The 18,239-nt window shown below is 50.9% G+C and overlaps 6 protein-coding genes across 6 annotated transcripts; 2 read left to right on the forward strand and 4 right to left on the reverse strand.

The window, feature by feature from the left end:
* Window positions 1–121: 121 nt before the first annotated feature.
* On the reverse strand, window positions 122–2,253 carry NCS54_01360400 (Hypothetical protein; the record flags this gene model as incomplete). The annotated part of the gene is made up of 3 exons (XM_053158788.1): window positions 122–681; window positions 731–1,984; window positions 2,031–2,253. 3 exons carry the CDS (start codon window positions 2,251–2,253, stop codon window positions 122–124), a joined length of 2,037 nt encoding a protein of 678 aa, XP_053014763.1.
* A 2,406-nt stretch (window positions 2,254–4,659) lies between these two features.
* NCS54_01360500 (Hypothetical protein) lies at window positions 4,660–5,959 on the forward strand (the record flags this gene model as incomplete). The annotated part of the gene is made up of 4 exons (XM_053158789.1): window positions 4,660–4,932; window positions 4,979–5,164; window positions 5,213–5,385; window positions 5,431–5,959. 4 exons carry the CDS (start codon window positions 4,660–4,662, stop codon window positions 5,957–5,959), a joined length of 1,161 nt encoding a protein of 386 aa, XP_053014764.1.
* Window positions 5,960–6,161: 202 nt separating this feature from the next.
* NCS54_01360600 (Hypothetical protein) lies at window positions 6,162–6,668 on the reverse strand (the record flags this gene model as incomplete). Its single annotated transcript, XM_053158790.1, has 2 exons — window positions 6,162–6,529; window positions 6,575–6,668. The coding sequence occupies 2 exons, from the start codon at window positions 6,666–6,668 to the stop codon at window positions 6,162–6,164; spliced, it is 462 nt and encodes a 153-aa protein (XP_053014765.1).
* Window positions 6,669–6,869: 201 nt separating this feature from the next.
* On the reverse strand, window positions 6,870–7,265 carry NCS54_01360700 (Hypothetical protein; the record flags this gene model as incomplete). The annotated part of the gene is made up of 1 exon (XM_053158791.1): window positions 6,870–7,265. The coding sequence occupies one exon, from the start codon at window positions 7,263–7,265 to the stop codon at window positions 6,870–6,872; it is 396 nt and encodes a 131-aa protein (XP_053014766.1).
* A 1,439-nt stretch (window positions 7,266–8,704) lies between these two features.
* Window positions 8,705–9,881, forward strand: NCS54_01360800 (PNPLA domain-containing protein; the record flags this gene model as incomplete). The annotated part of the gene is made up of 2 exons (XM_053158792.1): window positions 8,705–9,198; window positions 9,245–9,881. The coding sequence occupies exons 1-2, from the start codon at window positions 8,714–8,716 to the stop codon at window positions 9,879–9,881; spliced, it is 1,122 nt and encodes a 373-aa protein (XP_053014767.1). The 5' UTR covers window positions 8,705–8,713.
* Window positions 9,882–13,047: 3,166 nt separating this feature from the next.
* Window positions 13,048–18,055, reverse strand: NCS54_01360900 (Cytochrome b5 heme-binding domain-containing protein; the record flags this gene model as incomplete). The annotated part of the gene is made up of 5 exons (XM_053158793.1): window positions 13,048–16,621; window positions 16,669–16,960; window positions 17,011–17,780; window positions 17,829–17,869; window positions 17,915–18,055. 5 exons carry the CDS (start codon window positions 18,053–18,055, stop codon window positions 13,048–13,050), a joined length of 4,818 nt encoding a protein of 1,605 aa, XP_053014768.1.
* Window positions 18,056–18,239: the final 184 nt, after the last annotated feature.

Here is an 18,239-nt window from a genome sequence, read left to right on the forward strand (position 1 = left end):
CCAATTCATAATCTGCCTACAAGTCATAACAAGTCTCGATTATATAGGTTTTAATAACTACACACATAGATAGGTTTGGATGACTCTAGCCTAGGATTTTGTGGTATCCTGAATCCAGACCTTACTTCACTTCGGCACCATAACGCGCACCTTTCCTCAGTGGCACCACCTCATCTTCAAACCCAAAGCCAGCTCGTCTGACTGGCTCACCCTGACCGTAACCGACGAGCTCCCCAAACAAGACCCGTCTCTCCTTAAGATGACCCGGAATATTTCCCTCGCCGCCCAGACACCCCGCGGCAGCAGCCTCATTGAGCCTCTGGCTCGCCGTCGTCGTCATGACCGCCTGCAAGAAGCTGCCCTCCATAGCCGAGACGCCGTTCTGTTTCAGGGCGATGATACCCCAGATCAGGAAGGGCAGGACCACGAGAAGTGCGACGCCGTAGGGGACGTAGAAGTTGAGAGGGTTGGAGAAGGAGTAGAAGTTGCGTGACGTTGACATGGTGACGTTGGCAGTCGTGTTCCACCACTGGAAAGCGTGGAGAGCCGAGATTGTGACGTTGACCAATGCATCGTTGAGCATCTCTGCAGATATTTCAAAGTCAGGTTCTGCAGACAGTTCATCGAATTTGTCACGGTTCTTGTTAAAGAAGGTATTGGCAGCGATCGTCCCATTGGGCTCTGCAAAGAGGATCAGTCAAGCTCGTGCATTGAAAGCAGCCCTACTAACCAAGAATGCCATAATAGTTGAGTCTAAACTGTTTGGTTGATGGCCTGTACTTTAGCTTGGTTCCATTCGTTAGTTTGATGCTCTCCTCGGTGTCGTCACTGCTGTCAAAGCTTGAAACCATGGGGTATATACCCCCGATAGCCTTGGCCACAGAATCCGTTAGAGCGAGCAAGTTCATGACTCTGAAATTGCCAAGCTGTCCCTTGGACCAGTCATTTTCGAGATAGGTTTCATTGAACAGGCCCGGGGGTACGACATATGGTGTGTATAGGCTCGAGACAAGGCGAACATCATCCCGTAGGGAATAAGAGAGTGATCGAATTCCATTTCTGAATTTCACGTCGAGTTCGTAGGTCACTGCCGCGGACTGACACTTGAGATGATGAGTTTTTGATACAAGGTTGAGAGTATCGTCGCTATCTTTGCCGATGGGTAACGTCAAATTCATGGTGAAGTCGGGAAAGGCGACAACTGATTTCTCGGGGTTCTTTGCATTGTCGCTCACAAGCCGGGGCGGTGGATTGGCTCTGGTGTCAGGAACGTAGCCAGCCGAGAAGTACTTGTATATAGGATACCCTTCGAAAGACGCATAGTTCGCCTCCGAGATTATGTTGGTATAGTTCTCGCATTTAAAGTAGGGACCCTCAAAGACCAGATGGTAGGTGCAGTTTGGTCCGCACGGAGACTGAGACGGCAAGACTTCACCCGTAGAGAGGGAGGCATAAGCAATCCTTCTCAAAATAGAGTGCGGAGCAACGTATCTCCATATTGAAGTGGTAACAGTATAGGAACCAAGAGCATGTGCTGCCGAATCGACACGGGAGGTGTTGCCTACAAAGTCTGACTTGAAGGTAGGGACGGCTCGATTAGTGCTGTTCACCAGGTCTCTTGGTACAACAGTGAGAGCACCGGGGGGAAAGATCCTGGCGATGGCTAGGAAGAGCATGGTTGAGGCCAGCAGGCACATGAAGGGTGCCGCGGCCCAAGCCTTCCAGTCCAGGAGAAGCGAGGGACTCCATCGGAGACAGTAAAGGGTTTCAACGTTCCTGACAGTCATGGGCTGGGTGCGATATAGGCGCCATAGACACTGCGTAAAGGCAAAGCCTAGAGCAACCACTAGACTAGCCCCAAAGGCGTTGACAAAAAACGTTGAAACCGATGCAATGTAGGTTTGGGAAGGGAGGCCGTCTCCATGGGTGAGGCGTCCATTCAACTTGAGATATAGAACCAAATGCGCAATGGCGATGAGGAGTGCTATATTGTTAACGATTGTGAACACGTGCATCAACGAGTGGCGTACCCAAGACATAGAAGAAGATGATTGAAGTCAAGGTCCTCCAGCCGATTCCCCATCTCGACTCAGCGACCGGACGCGGCTGCAAACCATCAAACTGTGAGTTTCGGTCAGTGACCAACTTGGACGTCGACGCTTCCGAGAGCGCGATAGAAACATATTGTGTGTCTGTCCGTTGGTTCCTGAACATGGCCGTTGATGAGGCTATTTTGCGAGGGGTAAAGGTCATGATGAAAATAGTTGGAGAAGTCGAATCAGCAAATAATCTAGGCATCCTCCCCCGCTACAGCGATGTCACTCTGCAGGTCTCAGCTGCGGCTGACGGATGACATCAGCATCCATCATCAACCCAAGCCCCGAAAATGCCGACAAGTCGTAGTGCCTGAGTGACAGGCATATGCGACTAATTCTGGGATTTATTTGTGATATATTGAGGTATAATGTACTTGATAACTTTATAGGTGCGTTCTCTTTGGCTGGTGGTGCTGGGAGTGGGCTCGCAGCAACGGAAAAAACGAGACGCTAACATTAATTACAGTAGGTAACTTAGGATAAAGCCGAGTGGTGGGGTGGCTATTATTAGCACTCAAGGTCAGGATTGAGGCTCCTCGGTTGCCTAGCGAGGGTGAGATCTTGCGCTCATCAGCTCAAGATTTCGTGTATGAATGCGGCATTTCTTTTTGTTATTTTGGGCTGCTCGGTTATGGCACAATGGTATGGCCCACCAGGAGACTACCATGTGGAGGAGGAGAGAGAGGCGCCTCTGAGGGACCAGCCGATGAAACAAGTCAAATACAGACAGAATGAAGAGTACAAATAGAAGTGGTTGAAGAAGTAGTAGAGTTTATAGCTGGACGGAGAAGGGGAGCACCGTTTGTGAGCACTTTGTGCTGTTAAAGAGCTTGGGCTGTAGACAGTAGTGAGACGAGGGAGCAAGATGCCCTGCCATCAACAACACCTCGGCTGCCTGTACTGCTACTGACGAACTATAAATGACGCGTTTGATGCACGGGTGGAACTTTGCTTGCCTACATCTGGCGCCGCTCGTCCATCCAGTTCCTACATTTGAGTAAGATGCTTCGTTGACCATATTCCTTTTAAATAATGGGTGATGCCCTCTTTGTAGAAGTGGCGCAATACCAATCGGTGATTGTTCAAATTTCTTTAAGTAAGGATTATTCTAAAATAGATTTTCTACTAAAAAGTTAGGATAGATATTTTAGCTGTAGCAAGATTTCAGTCGGTGCTGTCTGATGCTGCTGTTGCATTGCCATTGCTTTATAAACGCACTACTAACACTCTCCCCTTTCTAACACAAGACTCATCACCAGAACCGATAGATAAAAAGTAAGAATGAATAGTGTATCTCACGTTCTAAACTATTAGCGATTTCTTGATACTTGGTAGCAAGAAACAACTCCAATCTTCCTCATCATTGCTCTTCTACAGGGTAGGAAGCCCGCAGTGCTGCATTGCATTCCTGATCTTCACCAGCTTCCTTTCAGGAACTCTCTTGATAACTAGGTACTGATGGGTCTCCATCTCGGGAACTTTTGGTATCGTAATCAGTTAAGGTCTTGGGCGTCTTCAAAGCTGATACCTTGCTACAAGCCCAAAGTCGGGGGTACCTTTGTCAGTCACGATCCTTTGCAATCAAACCCCGAACCGTTATCAGACGAAAAGGGATTGTCTGAAAACGCTCAAATGCATCGATCTGCAATCACGCGATGCAAACTAAATGTCCCCCACTGTAACTTCTGTCAAACCCCCGTTTCATACCCTCGGATGGCCTCAAACAACGACATGTGCTCGTGATTGGCACTTTTGAACGCCACAACACCTGCCAAACTTGGTGTTTCATATCTCCTGGCCTCGGCAGCCTTCTATAATCTGGTTTGACCTGGGTCCTTTTGAATGAAGCTATCGCAAAGTCTCGCACTTTTGTTCAGGGGAAATCCAGCTCCCTTGTCGGGAAAAAGATCGTCAGAAATCTCCGTGATTGGTCGACAACCTTGGACGACATCGTTTCAACAGCTTTAACCCTGCGAGACGCGTTTCGGCTATATGATTGGTTCATCTTTGAAGCTGCTAATTCAACCCCACTGCCTGGCGCCAAATCAACTCACCACTCACAAGACAAAACAACATGTCAAACAACTCGGTTCGATGATTATGCGCTCCTTCATATTTAACGCGTTCCTGATTTTCGTGGCAAATGGCAAACGGACTCTGCCGAGAATTCAAGTGTGAGAACTCTTGTTGGCTGCATCACTTGCATTACATGTTATGCTATACCTGTTGAAGGAGGCGCCGTTTGAGATCGGCGCTCGATTTAGGAAGGTCTCGATTGCGATGCTGGGATAAGGGATCTAAGACATGCGCGATCGGCGAGCACATGTTAGACACCATAGGTCTACGTGCCGAGAAGATCCAAGAGCTTCAAGTTGGAGCCAAGACATGGGGGTTGTTAAAGGGGAATCGAGGAGATAAATAGATGGGCTTCTTCTCTCAAGCTTCCATCATCAAGCAACTCAGCTCTTCAGAATCACAGCAGCATTCGCTCTACCAGCACTCGCTCCAACAACACTCTTTCAATCATTCTTTTTTACTTTGTAGCTTGACGCTCACTATCAATATGCGCACCGCAACTCTTCTCGCTCTTTTGCCCCTGGCCTTTGCCGCCCCCTCCAAGCGGGCCGAGCCTGCTCCCGTCCTTCGCCCTCGTGGCGTCCAGCTTGTCGATGGCAAGTACATTGTCAAGATGAAGAGTGGCGTTCGGGCTACTTCTGTTTCTTCGGCTGTGTCTTCTATCGAGGCTGATGCCGATTACACCTACTCCAAGAGCTTCAATGGCTTTGCTGCTACTCTGAAGGAGGATGAGATTGAGAAGCTCAAGCACGATCCTAATGTGAGTGACACCGGAAGGAGTTGACGAATGAGGCTAATATGAATAGGTCGAGTACATTGAGCAGGACGCTGTCATCACTATCAAGGCTACTACTGAGCAGGACAATGCTCCTTGGGGCCTTGCCCGCATCTCTAGCGACAAGGCCGGTGGCAAGACTTACACTTACGACGATAGTGCTGGCGAGGGTACTTGCGCCTACGTTGTTGATACTGGCATTGATGTCGACCACCCCGTGAGTCTCGTGACCCTGAAAAATTGTATGTGGCTAACATGACAGCAGGACTTTGATGGACGCGCCAAGTTCTTGAAGAACTTTGCCGGTGGCAGCGACAACGACGGCCAGGGTCACGGCACCCATGTTGCTGGAACTATTGGTTCTACCACTTATGGAGTCGCCAAGAAGACCAGCCTCTTTGCTGTGAAGGTTCTCGATGACAATGGCGAGGGCACCAAGTAAGTACCCAAATCTAAGCATCTTACACATGCTAACAAGTCTAGCTCTGGTGTCATTGCTGGTATGGACTTTGTCGCTGGCCATGCCGCCGATGCCAAGTGCCCCAAGGGCGTTGTTGTCAACATGTCTCTTGGTGGACAGTTCTCTAGTGCTGTTAACAACGCTGCCAAGAGCATTGTCGATGCCGGTCTCTTCCTTGCTGTCGCTGCTGGAAACGACGGCGCCGACGCGTCCGATTCATCTCCTGCCTCTGAGCCCAGTGCTTGCACTGTTGGAGCCACCACCAGGAACGATACCCTGGCCTACTACTCCAACACCGGCAAGATTGTCGATGTCCTTGCTCCTGGCACCGATATCCTGAGCACCTGGCCTGGTGGCAAGACCAACACTATCTCTGGTACCTCGATGGCCTCTCCCCATGTGGCTGGCCTTGGTGCTTATCTTCTGGGTCTGGGTCAGAAGGCTGAGGGTCTGTGTGACTACATTGTCTCGACTGCTCTTGATGGTGTCGTTTCCAGTGTTGGATCTGGGACTCCTAACAAGCTCATCAACAACGGCGTGGGCAAGAACTAGACTGAGCCAACTGCTCGATCATTTGTACGCACGGATTACTTTCTAGACGCTGGAATTGAATGAATATGACTATCACTGATATCTTACTGGTGCATCTGGTGATGTGGTGATACCGTGACAGCGTGAAATGTTCTGGCTACTCACTGATCCACAAGCCTCGATTTGCAGCTGGTTTCGAGGATCAATACCCTTCCAACCTATCTTAGTACCACTCGATTCCATCATGGCTTCCATCTAGCTTTCCCTCTTGTTCCAATTTCACCAAAGCATCCTTGGACCTCTTGGTCATAAGCGCAGAGTATTCTGGCGTGCTGACCCGAGGAGCCGGCAGTGTTAAATCTTGAAGAATCCAAGGAACATTACGCGCTCCTGAAGTTGCCTTGACCGCATCTCGCAAGGGAGCTATCGTCGCTTCGTCAAAAGCGCCGCCGAGGAGGATAGCACGTGGAACCTGAGAGTAATTCCCGCTGCCGATGTTGCTGCTCTCGGAATGCAAAGGTGGAGACTGGCCGGCCAGAAGAGGGGGAATTATGGCCTGACCTGATTCTCCAGCGAGAACAAAATGAACGACTGTGCATGTCAGCAAGGCTCTAAAGGAATTAAAAGGGAGAGGACCTTCGATCTCAGGCTTCAAAGCCGCAATAACTGCCCGGCCAATGCCTTCTGTCTTTCCACACAGAATGATGGGAATGGGCGCTGTTTCTGCCATTTTCGCTCGGATGCCGCTATGCGTGAACTTGCAGTAGCGAACGGATCACCGGCACCATGGACCTTTATTTATACCCTCAATTCGATGCGGTCAGCTGGCACAATAAGCCCTAGCAGTGCCAAGCGCCCATTTCAGCAAAGAACGGTCTTTGGCATCAAATCCTGACTGTCTGAATTCCCAGATGCGGGAAGTGCAACTCCTCTAACCACCCTCTGGGAAATATCTATCACTGACATCTTCTTGATCAATGCGCATGATGATCTCGATAACCTCAGGATGTCCGTCTGTACTGTTGGAAGCACTCTTATAGAAGGCCACGGCCTCGTCAAACGCCTCCGGCGCATTCTTCTTGTATCCCACCGCATCCTCTTCAATGCTCTCGAGCACAGTCAGCCTTTCATCAATTATACCATCTATCACATCTCCAAAAATCTGATAGCGCGCCCAAATTGCATCACCGAACCTCTGCTCGTGGATGGCATCGATATACATGGTCGCCCAGGGCTCGACTGCTGGTACCCCATCGTAATGGAGGACGGCATCCACAGAGATATCGAGGAAGCACTGCTCCACGGCATTCATGTCACTCTGACTCATTGCTATATATGCTATTAGTCTCGAACATGCTGAAGAAAGGAAATAGAAACTGAGGCAAGTTACCTGGACATGTAATTAAGAACAAGAGGTAATCAGTAATCCACATGATGAGCGTGAACTCGGGAATAGAATACGAGAAGAGGAAAGAAAAAGTTGAAGCTCGGCTTTCGTCTTTTGTGTTGGATGCGACGAACTAACCACAACGGGAAACCTCCGAATTTCTCTTGAATCACGAGAAAACATGTTTATCTGCCTATTGTGGCCCACAAGATGATCTGGTCTGAGCTCTTTGTAGACGGTAACTCTCGCTTTTTGATATTTCGAAGGAGACATTTTTCTTCCTTAACTGACTATGTCAATAGAAACTGGACAAGTAAAATCCTCTGGAGCACTTATTATTATTATTGTATGTAATGATCCATCAGTCACAATGGCGCCCTCCGTAACACAAACATTGATTCGACCAGTGCACTGCATTGGAGATGGCACATGAGCTTATCTATGTGGAAGCTTGGCGAGGCAGATGACGCATGCGTGCCTGGCTAGAGTGGTCAATTGCAGTAACTGTAGGCTCAGGAATCTTCCTCGCAAGCCTAGTTAGAGGCGGGAGCAGGCATGTATGAATTGACTCCAGTGACATGCGGGCTTCGCCAACTGATGCAAGGGATTCATTCCGATGAGCCATCTGGGATGACTGTGGCGGGCTGATTGTAGTCGTGGAATGTCAGAGCTGAACTTGGGTCACGAAAGAGGAATGTGATCCCACAAATCTCAATTAGAAGAGACTTGGTTCTGCCAAGCCATTGGCTGCTCAATGCCACCATAGTAATAAGATAAGGGGAATAGAGGAACTTGCGACTGAAAAGACCGCGTTCCGACTTTGCCATCTTCAAGGCCCAAGTCCTGGGGCTCACTAGGGAAAGCCCGAGGTGAGACAGTGGATATTACAGAGGCCTGGGCTTCAGCAGGTGAACCAGGGTCTCTTCAGCGATCGCTCCAGACCTGATAGTCAAGGACTGTCCTGTGTGTGGTTGCATTCTTCGGTTCAAAGCTGAGCTGAATATGGATCAAAGGCAAGGATAAGCCGAATTGGCTTGCGCAATTGGTCTCAGCCTGTCATCTACTCAGCAAGCGAAGAAAGTGCCGCGCAATTCTTCAGGGCTCGTCTTCACTAGAGGCCCAAACTAGTGGCGGCCCGCAGCGGGTGGAGTACGCCCAGACCCTTCAGCTCGCCTATTTTCAATATTTGTCGTCGACGGCGCTCCTAAAGAGGCATGAATCGACGGGAGGGAGCAATAGTTTCAGCTTGGAACAATTGTCTTGGGCTAGAGCTATCATGGATAGGGGGTCGAGACCTGTAGCATGTGAATATATATATCAGACCTCTGCTGTCGTGTGCCTTTCCTCTCTCCTCCTCTCTTCAACTCATTCCTTCTTCAGCAATCACAATGGTCTACGCTCCCATCACAAGACACACCAAGGGCCTGCGCCTCCTCGCTCTTGATGGAGGTGGTGTCCGAGGCATCATGGCCCTCGAGGTCCTCAGAGAACTCATGCTCCGAGTTCAGAAGCGAAAGGGTCTTGCCGAGATTCCCCGCCCGGCAGACTACTTTGAGCTTGCTGGAGGCACTAGCACTGGTGGCATCATGGGCATCATGCTGTTCCGTCTGCGCATGTCCGTCGACGACACCATCGCGCAGTACGACAAGATTGCCAAGGACATCTTTAGCCCCAGGTTCTACGGATACAATATCAGTTGGGTGCCTTTCTCATCGTACCTCAACAACAGCAAGGCAGTTTTCTCAGACAGCCGCTTTGATGGTGGGGCTTTGAGCAAGGCTATTGACGATGTGGTTGAGAAGTACGGTCTCGATGAGAACGACAAGAAGTTGAAGGGAAACGCCCCTCTCCAGCACGAAGGAGGTGCTCGGATGTAAGTACCCACCCCCCGATTGATGTGCACATCTAATGCCTCATAGGTTCTGCTGCACAACTGCTCAAAACAGGGCCGAGTCAGTGCTGCTTCGATCATACAAGGACAAGACTATCTACACCAAGTCAAAGCTCAACACTGCCATGCTGAACCATGGAGACCAAATGACTATTAGCTTGGCCGCCCGAGCTACGTCAGCTGCCCCTACCTTCTTCCCTGAAGTAAAGTTCCCCGAAACCAACCCCGAGTTGGTCTTCTGGGACGGCGGTCTTCTCAACAACAACCCCATCGATCAGCTGTGGTACACGAGGTTTGAGCTCGTTGACCCCAAGGACGCCGCCCCTGCCATCTCATGTGTTATCAGCCTTGGCACGGGCTATGTGAGTCCTGCAAAGGCGAAGAAGTCCTGGTTCAAGCTTGTTGGAGTTGCTTCCAAGGTGATGGACTTTGCGACAAACACAAACGCCAAGGGCAAGGATTTTTCGCGACACATGACACATCTCAACCAACGCGATGAGCACAGGGAAACAAAGTATATCCGTTTCAACCCTTATCTCAAGGAGGAGATCGGCCTGGATGAGTATCTCCGAATGGAGGATCTTAAGAAGATTGCCAAGGAGGATATGAAGAAGGACACCAACCAGGAGTTTATTGAGAAGGCAGTGGACGCTATTTGCGCTTAGGCATAAGCTTGACCATATAAATAATGTAATAGACGATGTATCATTGTTCCCGGCCAAACATCTTGCTAGATGCATCCAAAAGGGTAGCGAGGAATAGGTTGGGGTTTGAGGGTATTCCCACTCCGCAGCTAGAATAGCGGGGGCGAAGGTTTAGTGATCGATCCATTTGTCATTACCTTCAAAGTTGAGATGTTTTTTGGACTCTTCCTCTCCAACCAAATCAATTGCAATACTATAGAATCTAGTCTCAAAAGAGTTGTGCCGCGTATAGGATGCCAAGCAAGGTGAAAGAAAGCATGAGCAAGGATGAAGCCTCTTGCAAGCCCTCTTGGTCCAAAACGAACAACCACAAGAAGAAAAAGATGAAGCCAGGCAGTGAGGAAAGAAGGATGTAAAGTAGCATCCTTCTCCCTGATTTCTTCTCTCGGGCGATGATCCCCCAAAACTGTGGCCGACCGTTCGCGGCGATATCGTTGAGGCACTCTTTCTGTAGGATCCTGTCAACGGCATCATGGTCGTTGTCTAGGCTTCCATGAACTGCTCTGAGCTGTTCAGGCGTGACCCTTTGGTAGAAACGGTCAAAAAACTGATGCTTGGAAAGTGGGGGTTCAATATCCATCGGTCTGGGGATGTAGAAATACCCAGATTCCGAGGCTGGAGGAATACTGTTTCCCCTCTCGCAGTATCGCTCTCGTGTCCATGCTTCAAACTAAGACATAATGTTAGGAAGCTTCGGTAATACCCAACAAGGTCAGAGACTTCCCCTGTAGAAGTCGCAGTGTGAGAATATCCACAGCCCAAACCATGTCCGGAACCACCCTTTCAGCTGACGGTATTCAATGCGCATTCTCTCAAAGAGCTGCTCATTAGATAGTGACTGTGACTCGATTGCGCAAAGATCAAGTCTATCCGTCTCGAGCACGAAGAGAACATATCTGTTTGCCTCCTGAATTGGTATGGCAGTTGGAAGGTCAGAAGCCACGGCCGGAGACAGTCGTTCTGGAACTGAAGCTTGTTGAGAGAATGTTTGTAGTGGTAGGTTTCTGTTAGAACGAGTTTGTAGAATGCTCTGGGTATTCGAAGATCCGCGAGAGTCAGGAGAACGAAAGGGGACTGATGTGGTAGGATCGAGGTTGGCGAGCCAGGCAAGGTTTGCTCCTTGATTTCTTCTACCAGACGTCGCGCGAACGACTCGGGAACAGCGGCTGTGCGTGAGACTTGGCGGACCTTATCATTTCATATAGTTAGTAAGTATTTCAGCCCTTATCCATGGTGTACTTACGCATTTCCAGCTCAATAGAACATGTTCACGAGCCAGGATGCTTGATGGACTGAGAGTCCACCAATCCCGAGACCCACGATGGATGAAACTTCTGAATCGGCCAGCCCAAGAACCTGTTGGGGCCTCTAGAATCTCGATGCTCTCTGGCCGAGAATATCTGATCTCTGAGATCAAATCATGGATCTCCCGGATGCCGCCCGAATCCCACACGGCGTGGGGATCTTCGTTAACAAACTTCACTAGCTTTGAAGCGAATGAGGATTGAAGACCATGGGGAGTGGATCGTTCGTGTTGGCTGGATGAAACCGCGTCCGGTTGCATGTCTGCTTCAGTCGTGTCGGCTGTGGCAGTGTCCGTTGTCTCTTCGAGGCGTGAGATAACGCTAGCTTGGCCTATATCACGCCTAAAACCTTCAAAGAACAATCCCGGAGGCGGATAGTCAAAGGACGGAGAGTCCAATCCCGGAAACAGAGGGTCCAAGTGCAGAAACCGAGAGTCCCATCCCGGAACCAGAGATGGATCAATCGCATAGTTCAAGGACGGAGGTTTAGACGAAAGGTCGGCTTCTTCCATGCTTCCATGAACAGGGTCAGTTGAACAGGCTGCCGCGTTATCGTCCTTTAATTGGATGTTTACGTCGGCATCATGTTTTAGAAGAACCTTGAGTATTCGAAGGCGGCCTTTCTGTGCTGCGATCATCAGTGGTGTCAAGCCATGCTTCTCTCGGGCATTTACGTCGGCCCCAAGGTCCAAGAGCATGTTGACTGTTGCAAAATCGTCCCCACGTACCGCTCTCGTAAGAGCAGTCCAGCCGTTTTCATCTTGCCTTTCGACGGCTGGGAGAGGAACCAATTTGCCACGCGCCTTCCCACGAACCACCTTTACCTTAGGCACGTCCCGAGCAGGCTTGATTCTGGGGCGTGTCGTCGAAGTGGAATGTGCGCCACGGCGCTTCTCACGAAATAACTTGACAATCTCGAGGTGCCCCAAACTATATGCGGTGTGTCCCGGCGAGATACCATATTGGTCTTGCTGATCAGGATTGGCACCACATTCGAGAAGGCGTTGCACGACTTGCAAATGCCAGTGCTTCACAGCCTGGTGAAGTGGAGAGCAGAAGGCTGGAAGGTTGATGTCGGCATTTCGCTCTAGGAGAGCATTAACGATTTCCAAGAGACCGCATTCCGCAGCCAGACTCAGCGCCGTGGCATTCTCGTTGTTTTTACGAGTTGATGAGCGCCCCAAGGCCTGGACAATTGCCGTTGGAGAGTCGTTAACCTCTCCGTCCTTGGCTACTTGAGGAGCTCGGTGTAGCGCTTGGCGATATCCTCCAAGAGGTGATGGCTTCGGGTTTCGTCGGCGAAGACGGAGAGAACGTACTATCGATGAACTTCTCTCGGAGGCAGCGTGCTGGGATGGATCTTCGTATGGATCCGGCATCATGAGGATGTGTTGCAAGTTCACTAGGGGTAGTTTAAAGAGAGTAGAACCAAAAGGGTGGGAAACTTTAAAGCAGCAGAAGAAATTAATAGGTGAAATGAATAACTCAATTTACGTGGGTTGAAAAATCTGCCAGAGGGGGCTCAGCTGGAGGGTGTAGTTACACAGCAGCATTAGCTGCGACTCGTGGCTTAGCCCAAGGTGTGCCTTGAGGCGGTGGTTTGGAGGTACCGGTAATACATCTCGACACAAATGATATGATTTGTCAGTCACGGATTTTTAGATATTTTCTCAATACCTAAATACCAGTCGGAAAGTATGTCTTAAAAAGTGTGTAGATGCGAAGAATCGCATTACGGTGGGTAGTCGAGCAGCTCGAGGGTGGGAAATTCTGTGCCATCTGATGCGACCAGCGCACTCTGTATCATCCTACAAACTGCTAACCTAAAATGTCGGGGCTGTCATTGATCGTTTTTGCTCAGACAAAGCACCCAACTTGAACGCCAACAACCTACTAGCCGATTGTTCCCTCCCGTGCCCGTGGTCCAAAGACCGTCCTCTCGACGCATTCCTAGTGCCCGAGACAGACCTATTCCTCCTCGAATCCCTCACCTCAGAGGCTGACGGAAAGTTATGCATGGACGTCGTGGACTGAGTGCGCTGTCTTCTGTTCAGTCCCACGAGTTTCATTTGTAAGGCCATGTTCGCATCACTGGGCGGTGTTGGAGGACCTTGCATTGTGGGATATGGAGTTAGAGAACCTGCGCTGGAAGCTGCACTGAACGAGCTCTTTCTGGAGGAGCCAGTTGTCCGCGAGGCCAACGACATGACACTATCGTATCCAGGCATCTTACCCACGGACACCCCGTGGCTGGGAACCAGAGCGTTTGGGTTCATCGAAGAGAGTGCCTTCTGAAGATGCTCCAACTGGAAGGGACTTGGCATGGTGCTCAGACGCCGGATTTCGGTCTTGTTCTTCTTCATGAAGCTTTCCATACTCTCGATCGCTCCGACATTCAGACGAGATGCAGCTGAGGCGACGGTGGTATCTTTGGTAACGGTCCTGCCCCTCTCGTGATGAATCGCGTTGACTGAAGTCGGCTGCACTGTCTTCGAAGGTTCCTCTGCAGAAGATGAAGTAATGCGCTCGTTGACTTGTGATAGAATACTCTCAAAGTGAGTCTTCTGTCGCGACTTTCCAGACATGTAGTACGAGTTTGACTGTCCGTCCATCAAAGCCTCAGTGTCGACCGCTTGGGTGAGCACGAAAAAGGTGCCATCGCGGATGCATCGTCGAACAGAAGCCCATCGGGTGCGTGCAGGGTTATGCTCCAGCTCAGGCTGATAAACTGAGAGACGAGCCAACTGGGCATAGAACATGGACAAGCGATGCGCCATTCTCTCAAGAGTCTGCAGGAGGAAGGCAGACAAAGCAGCGATAGGAGTGGAATCAGCATCAAACTTGCCAGGCGAGTCAAGGACCGAAGCAATGCTCTCAAAAGCATCCATCCCGTTACAAGCTTCTTGTCGGAGATTCTCCAAAAGCTCAATGTCAAGTTGTACGCTCTTTGTGGCGTAGGAAAAGACTCCCCGCTCCTGGAAACGCAACTCAGAACTGGGATCACAGATGAAGTCTCCTAGTGCGCTGATCTCTTTCGTGCTGTGAGCTGCGTCTTGACTTGTCTTGGCTCGGGCAATTGTTCCAAGAATATCGGGTAACTTATATGCCGCTCCTGGTCCGCCGGCACTGGCAAAGCTGAAAGAGAGGCGGAGGACTAGCTCTTCCAGCTTGGGGCCGAAGAGAGCTGCGAAGCCGCCCTGCAAGAGGCGGCTTTGGTAGCCGTAAAAGGTCCGGAGAGCAATGATGTTGGGGAGACCTTCGCGAAGCCAGATGTTGGTGATTCCGTTGGGGTCGTGGGCAGATGGCGAGTCGATAGAAGCCCCCATAATCTCGTGCATCTCGAATTGATGGGCCACGAGGGTCTCGACGGTCACTCGTAGGTAAGCTGACCAAAGATCATGGAGGGTCGACAGCTCCGTGTCTCCGTGATAATCGGGCTTGGGAGACAAGTGACCGATAAAGTACCTTGTCAGAAGACTCGATACCTCAGGGTTGTTGGTGTGCGCGAGATTGTCGAACGACTTGGTGCAGTCAACACCGGCATTAGACTTGATGATGAGAGTTCCTCCGGGGTGCATAGGACAGAAGTCGGTGACATCGTAGACGCTTCCATGCACAGCAATCCACATCCGAGATCCTGGGCGATGGCCGGTGTGAAGAGCAAGGTTGGAGAGAGAGATGGTGGGAAGGTTGCAGGGAAGGGCCTTGGGTGACATAAAGACGTCCAGCATGAAGCGACGCTCTGCAAAGGCCTTGTTGATGATGAGGTCCACTGTTTCCATAGTTGCTGTGCGGTACGTGTACATGGCCTTGCGAATGCCGCTCATGACGGAGTCAAACACCGAAACTGAGCCACAGACGTAGAGGTAACCTCCAAGGCCGCCTTGCTTCTTAGACATGACCATATCGCAAACCGTGGCTCCCTGTTCGATGATCAAGGAGTCAATGTAACGAGGCGGTGTCTCCTTTTCAACGAGATCCTGAAGTACATCGTCATATGCCAGACCACGGGGATCACGCGAAAAGGCAAGATGTACCTCCATAAATCCCATGTTGACCAACTTCCGAAGCTCACTCTCGTAGCAGAATCTCTCACGAGATTGAACTCCGAGGTACAGCAGATTGCGGCCTCCGGACAACCCTGATGTTTGAAGCCTGTGCTGCCAGAAACTTCGGAAGGGTGCGATACCGCTGCCTCCGGCGAAGAATGCGCAGGGAGCCATGTGATCGATGGGTAGCTGGAAGGCAACCGGCCTAGAGACACCAAGCAAGACATCGTCTGACAAGATCGAACTCTCAGCTGATGACGGGTGAGGATTGAAGAAGCCGCTCGACACACCAGCCCGATTAATGTGCTGTCCTTGAGAAAACATGGAGCACAACTTGTACTCAGCGCGAGAAATGGTCAAGTCGACTGTGTTTGGGAGCAACTCGTTGGTGTGGCTGGAAATGGAGTAGGTGCGAGGAACTTCGAGCTGCACCAGCTCAGGCAGCCAGTCCAGGTTGTCGAGACTGAAGGCTTTGTCCCAGATTTGGGGCGGCGTATCTGTGATGGCTTTCTGGAGGAGGTCGCCCAAGGAGCCACCAACAGGCCACTCTTCAGTCGCGAGAACTTGCAGCACCGTGTTGGACGAGGCATGCAGAAGTTCATGCACCTTGACAGCAAGCTCTTTGGTGATGGGAGCGAGGTGACCACGTCGAAGAATATCGATGACGGTCAGTTGTCTGTGGGCACTTCTCTTCACAGAAGACAAATGTTGCTCGAAGCGCGACCACATGCCGGTAGTGTCGACTGGCTTCTCGAGGTATTGATCAAGTCCAAGTGCCGCCACCATCTTTGCACATTCCTCCCAGCTGTTGAGAGGCATCACAGCGACACGATCTCCAGGCGCAAAAGTGATACCAGTGTCTCTGATATCAAGAGTGACCAGGGCGGTTGAACGGCTCGGATCCTTGTCGATGGCAGAGCAACCAGCCACTTTGGCCACATACCGACACTCCTGAAAAGTGCCACGCATAGAATGAGGCTCAATATCAAGCTTTCCCCGAAAAGGCTCAAGTCTCTCTTTCATAGCCTCCGAAAACTGTCGATGCGTCTCCTCCCAAGGTCTCGTTGCATCAGCAGCCCCCGAAAGGCCGTTTGTCGCCGTGCGTCCTGTTTTGCCTGCGATTTCGAGGATGCCAAAGACTTTGTATCTGTGGACTCCCATGAAGCCGCGTTCGCCGGCATAGGCTTCGACGATGCCTTCCAGGACACCCATAAGGCGGGGGTCGCCAGATCTTTGGACGAACTCAGGGATGGAGTAGTGGTATTGGATGGCGGCTATGAAGGCGCGGTGGTTGGAGGGGAGCCATGCTCTGAGATGGACGGCCTCGACGCCAAGGAAGGAGGTGTGTCTGCACAAGTCAGTTTCAAGTTTAAGGTGAACTGAAGGGCGGCCTACGTCTTTCGGCCCAAGAATGCATCCATCATCAGGTATGGAGGGAACTGCAGACCAGATGCTGCTGGGCATCGCCTCGACAAGGGCGCGGAAAAGAGTCCCCATCTGACCCATCGATCAGCAGAGACGTAGTTGTCTCCAGCATTGGGATTTGGTGAGATGCTGTGAAAGGCGTTGGGCATCCGCTCAAGAATCTCCTTGAGACGGATCATCTCGTGGAGTAGGCCCTCGACGTTGCCGGTCATGACGTGCTCTTGACAAGCGGCAATCGCATCTGGGCCATGTTGAAACGACGCTATTCGGAACTTGTTAGCAGTGGTATTGTGCCAGAACATACGCACTCACCAGATGTGTCGGCGCATCCCTTGAGAAACGCCACCTCGGCCCTCTCCCCAAACATTGGCCATCTGAGGTCCGTGTTCTCGAATCTCGCAAGATACGGATAGTTGGACTTGGGGTCCCGAATCTTGAGGTTGTATGAAGCCTGATCGGGAAACGAGAGATGGGGCAAGATTCTGCCCATCCTTCGAGAAATCTGGAAGTATGGAAGAGCGATGCAGAGAGGAATACCCACAAGTTCCTCGCAGAGATCATCGCCCATGGGACATTGGGGTCTGGTTGATGTGCTGGTTTGAATTGCAACTCCATCTTTTCCGTCATGCTTGTCTTCGAATCGGTAGATGGAGCAGAGCATACCGAGGGCCACAACCGCAGCCCAAAGAGCTTGGTCAGGAATAAACTCCTCGGTACCCTCGACTAGGGGCAACGCAGCAACCGCCTCCCTCACTCTTCCTCGAGCACAACATCCCGGCATGCGCTCGCACAGATCCGACCATATCCTTCCTGGCGACCTCGCAAGAGCACTAACGGGTTCCTCGTAGTCAGGAGGACAGAAGCCGTGTTCGACGCTGAGATATCCATCGCGCCATCCAGTCTGAGGACCAATCTCCTCTGCACGTCGCATTACTTGCCGTGCTGGGGCTCCAAGGGCAACAGCGAGAAGATGGTGGTCGTCGGCGTTCATGTTGTCGAGTTCCTGCTGGGTCTTGACCCCGTCGACTTCTTTTCGGGATGGGTAGCTGGTGTAGAGGAGTTCGTTGATTGACTTTTGCTCTCTAGTTGATGTGTTGGCTTGGGCCTATTAGTTACATGGTACAACTCACCTTGTGCGAAGCCAATCTTCAGCATCAACACCACGGGGAATCTGAACGATTAGCGATTGCTTTGTAAGTGTTTCGCTGAAACATACATCAAATGCGGCGTGGATGTCCCCAGGCTGGGCCATGCCAGAGAATGCGCATCCGCGACGCATTTGACCTGCGCGTGAGGTTCCGCTGACGGGACATTGTCCGCCTGCAGAGCCAGAAACGGGGCAAGATGCGAGCGACATGATTGACAGCGATAGAATAATAATTAAGAGGAATTAATGGCCACCAGGGCGGAGAAAAGAATGCCACCAGGGCTGATGAACAAAGACACACAGAGTCGAAGTTGAACCGGAGAAAAAAAAAAAAGAAGAGACGAAAGGAACTTTTGTCTTTGCCCGGGAATAAAAACAATCGCCACGAGGTCGC

This window comes from Fusarium falciforme, chromosome 11 (genome assembly GCF_026873545.1).
Source record: "Fusarium falciforme chromosome 11, complete sequence".
NCBI lineage: Eukaryota > Fungi > Ascomycota > Sordariomycetes > Hypocreales > Nectriaceae > Fusarium > Fusarium falciforme.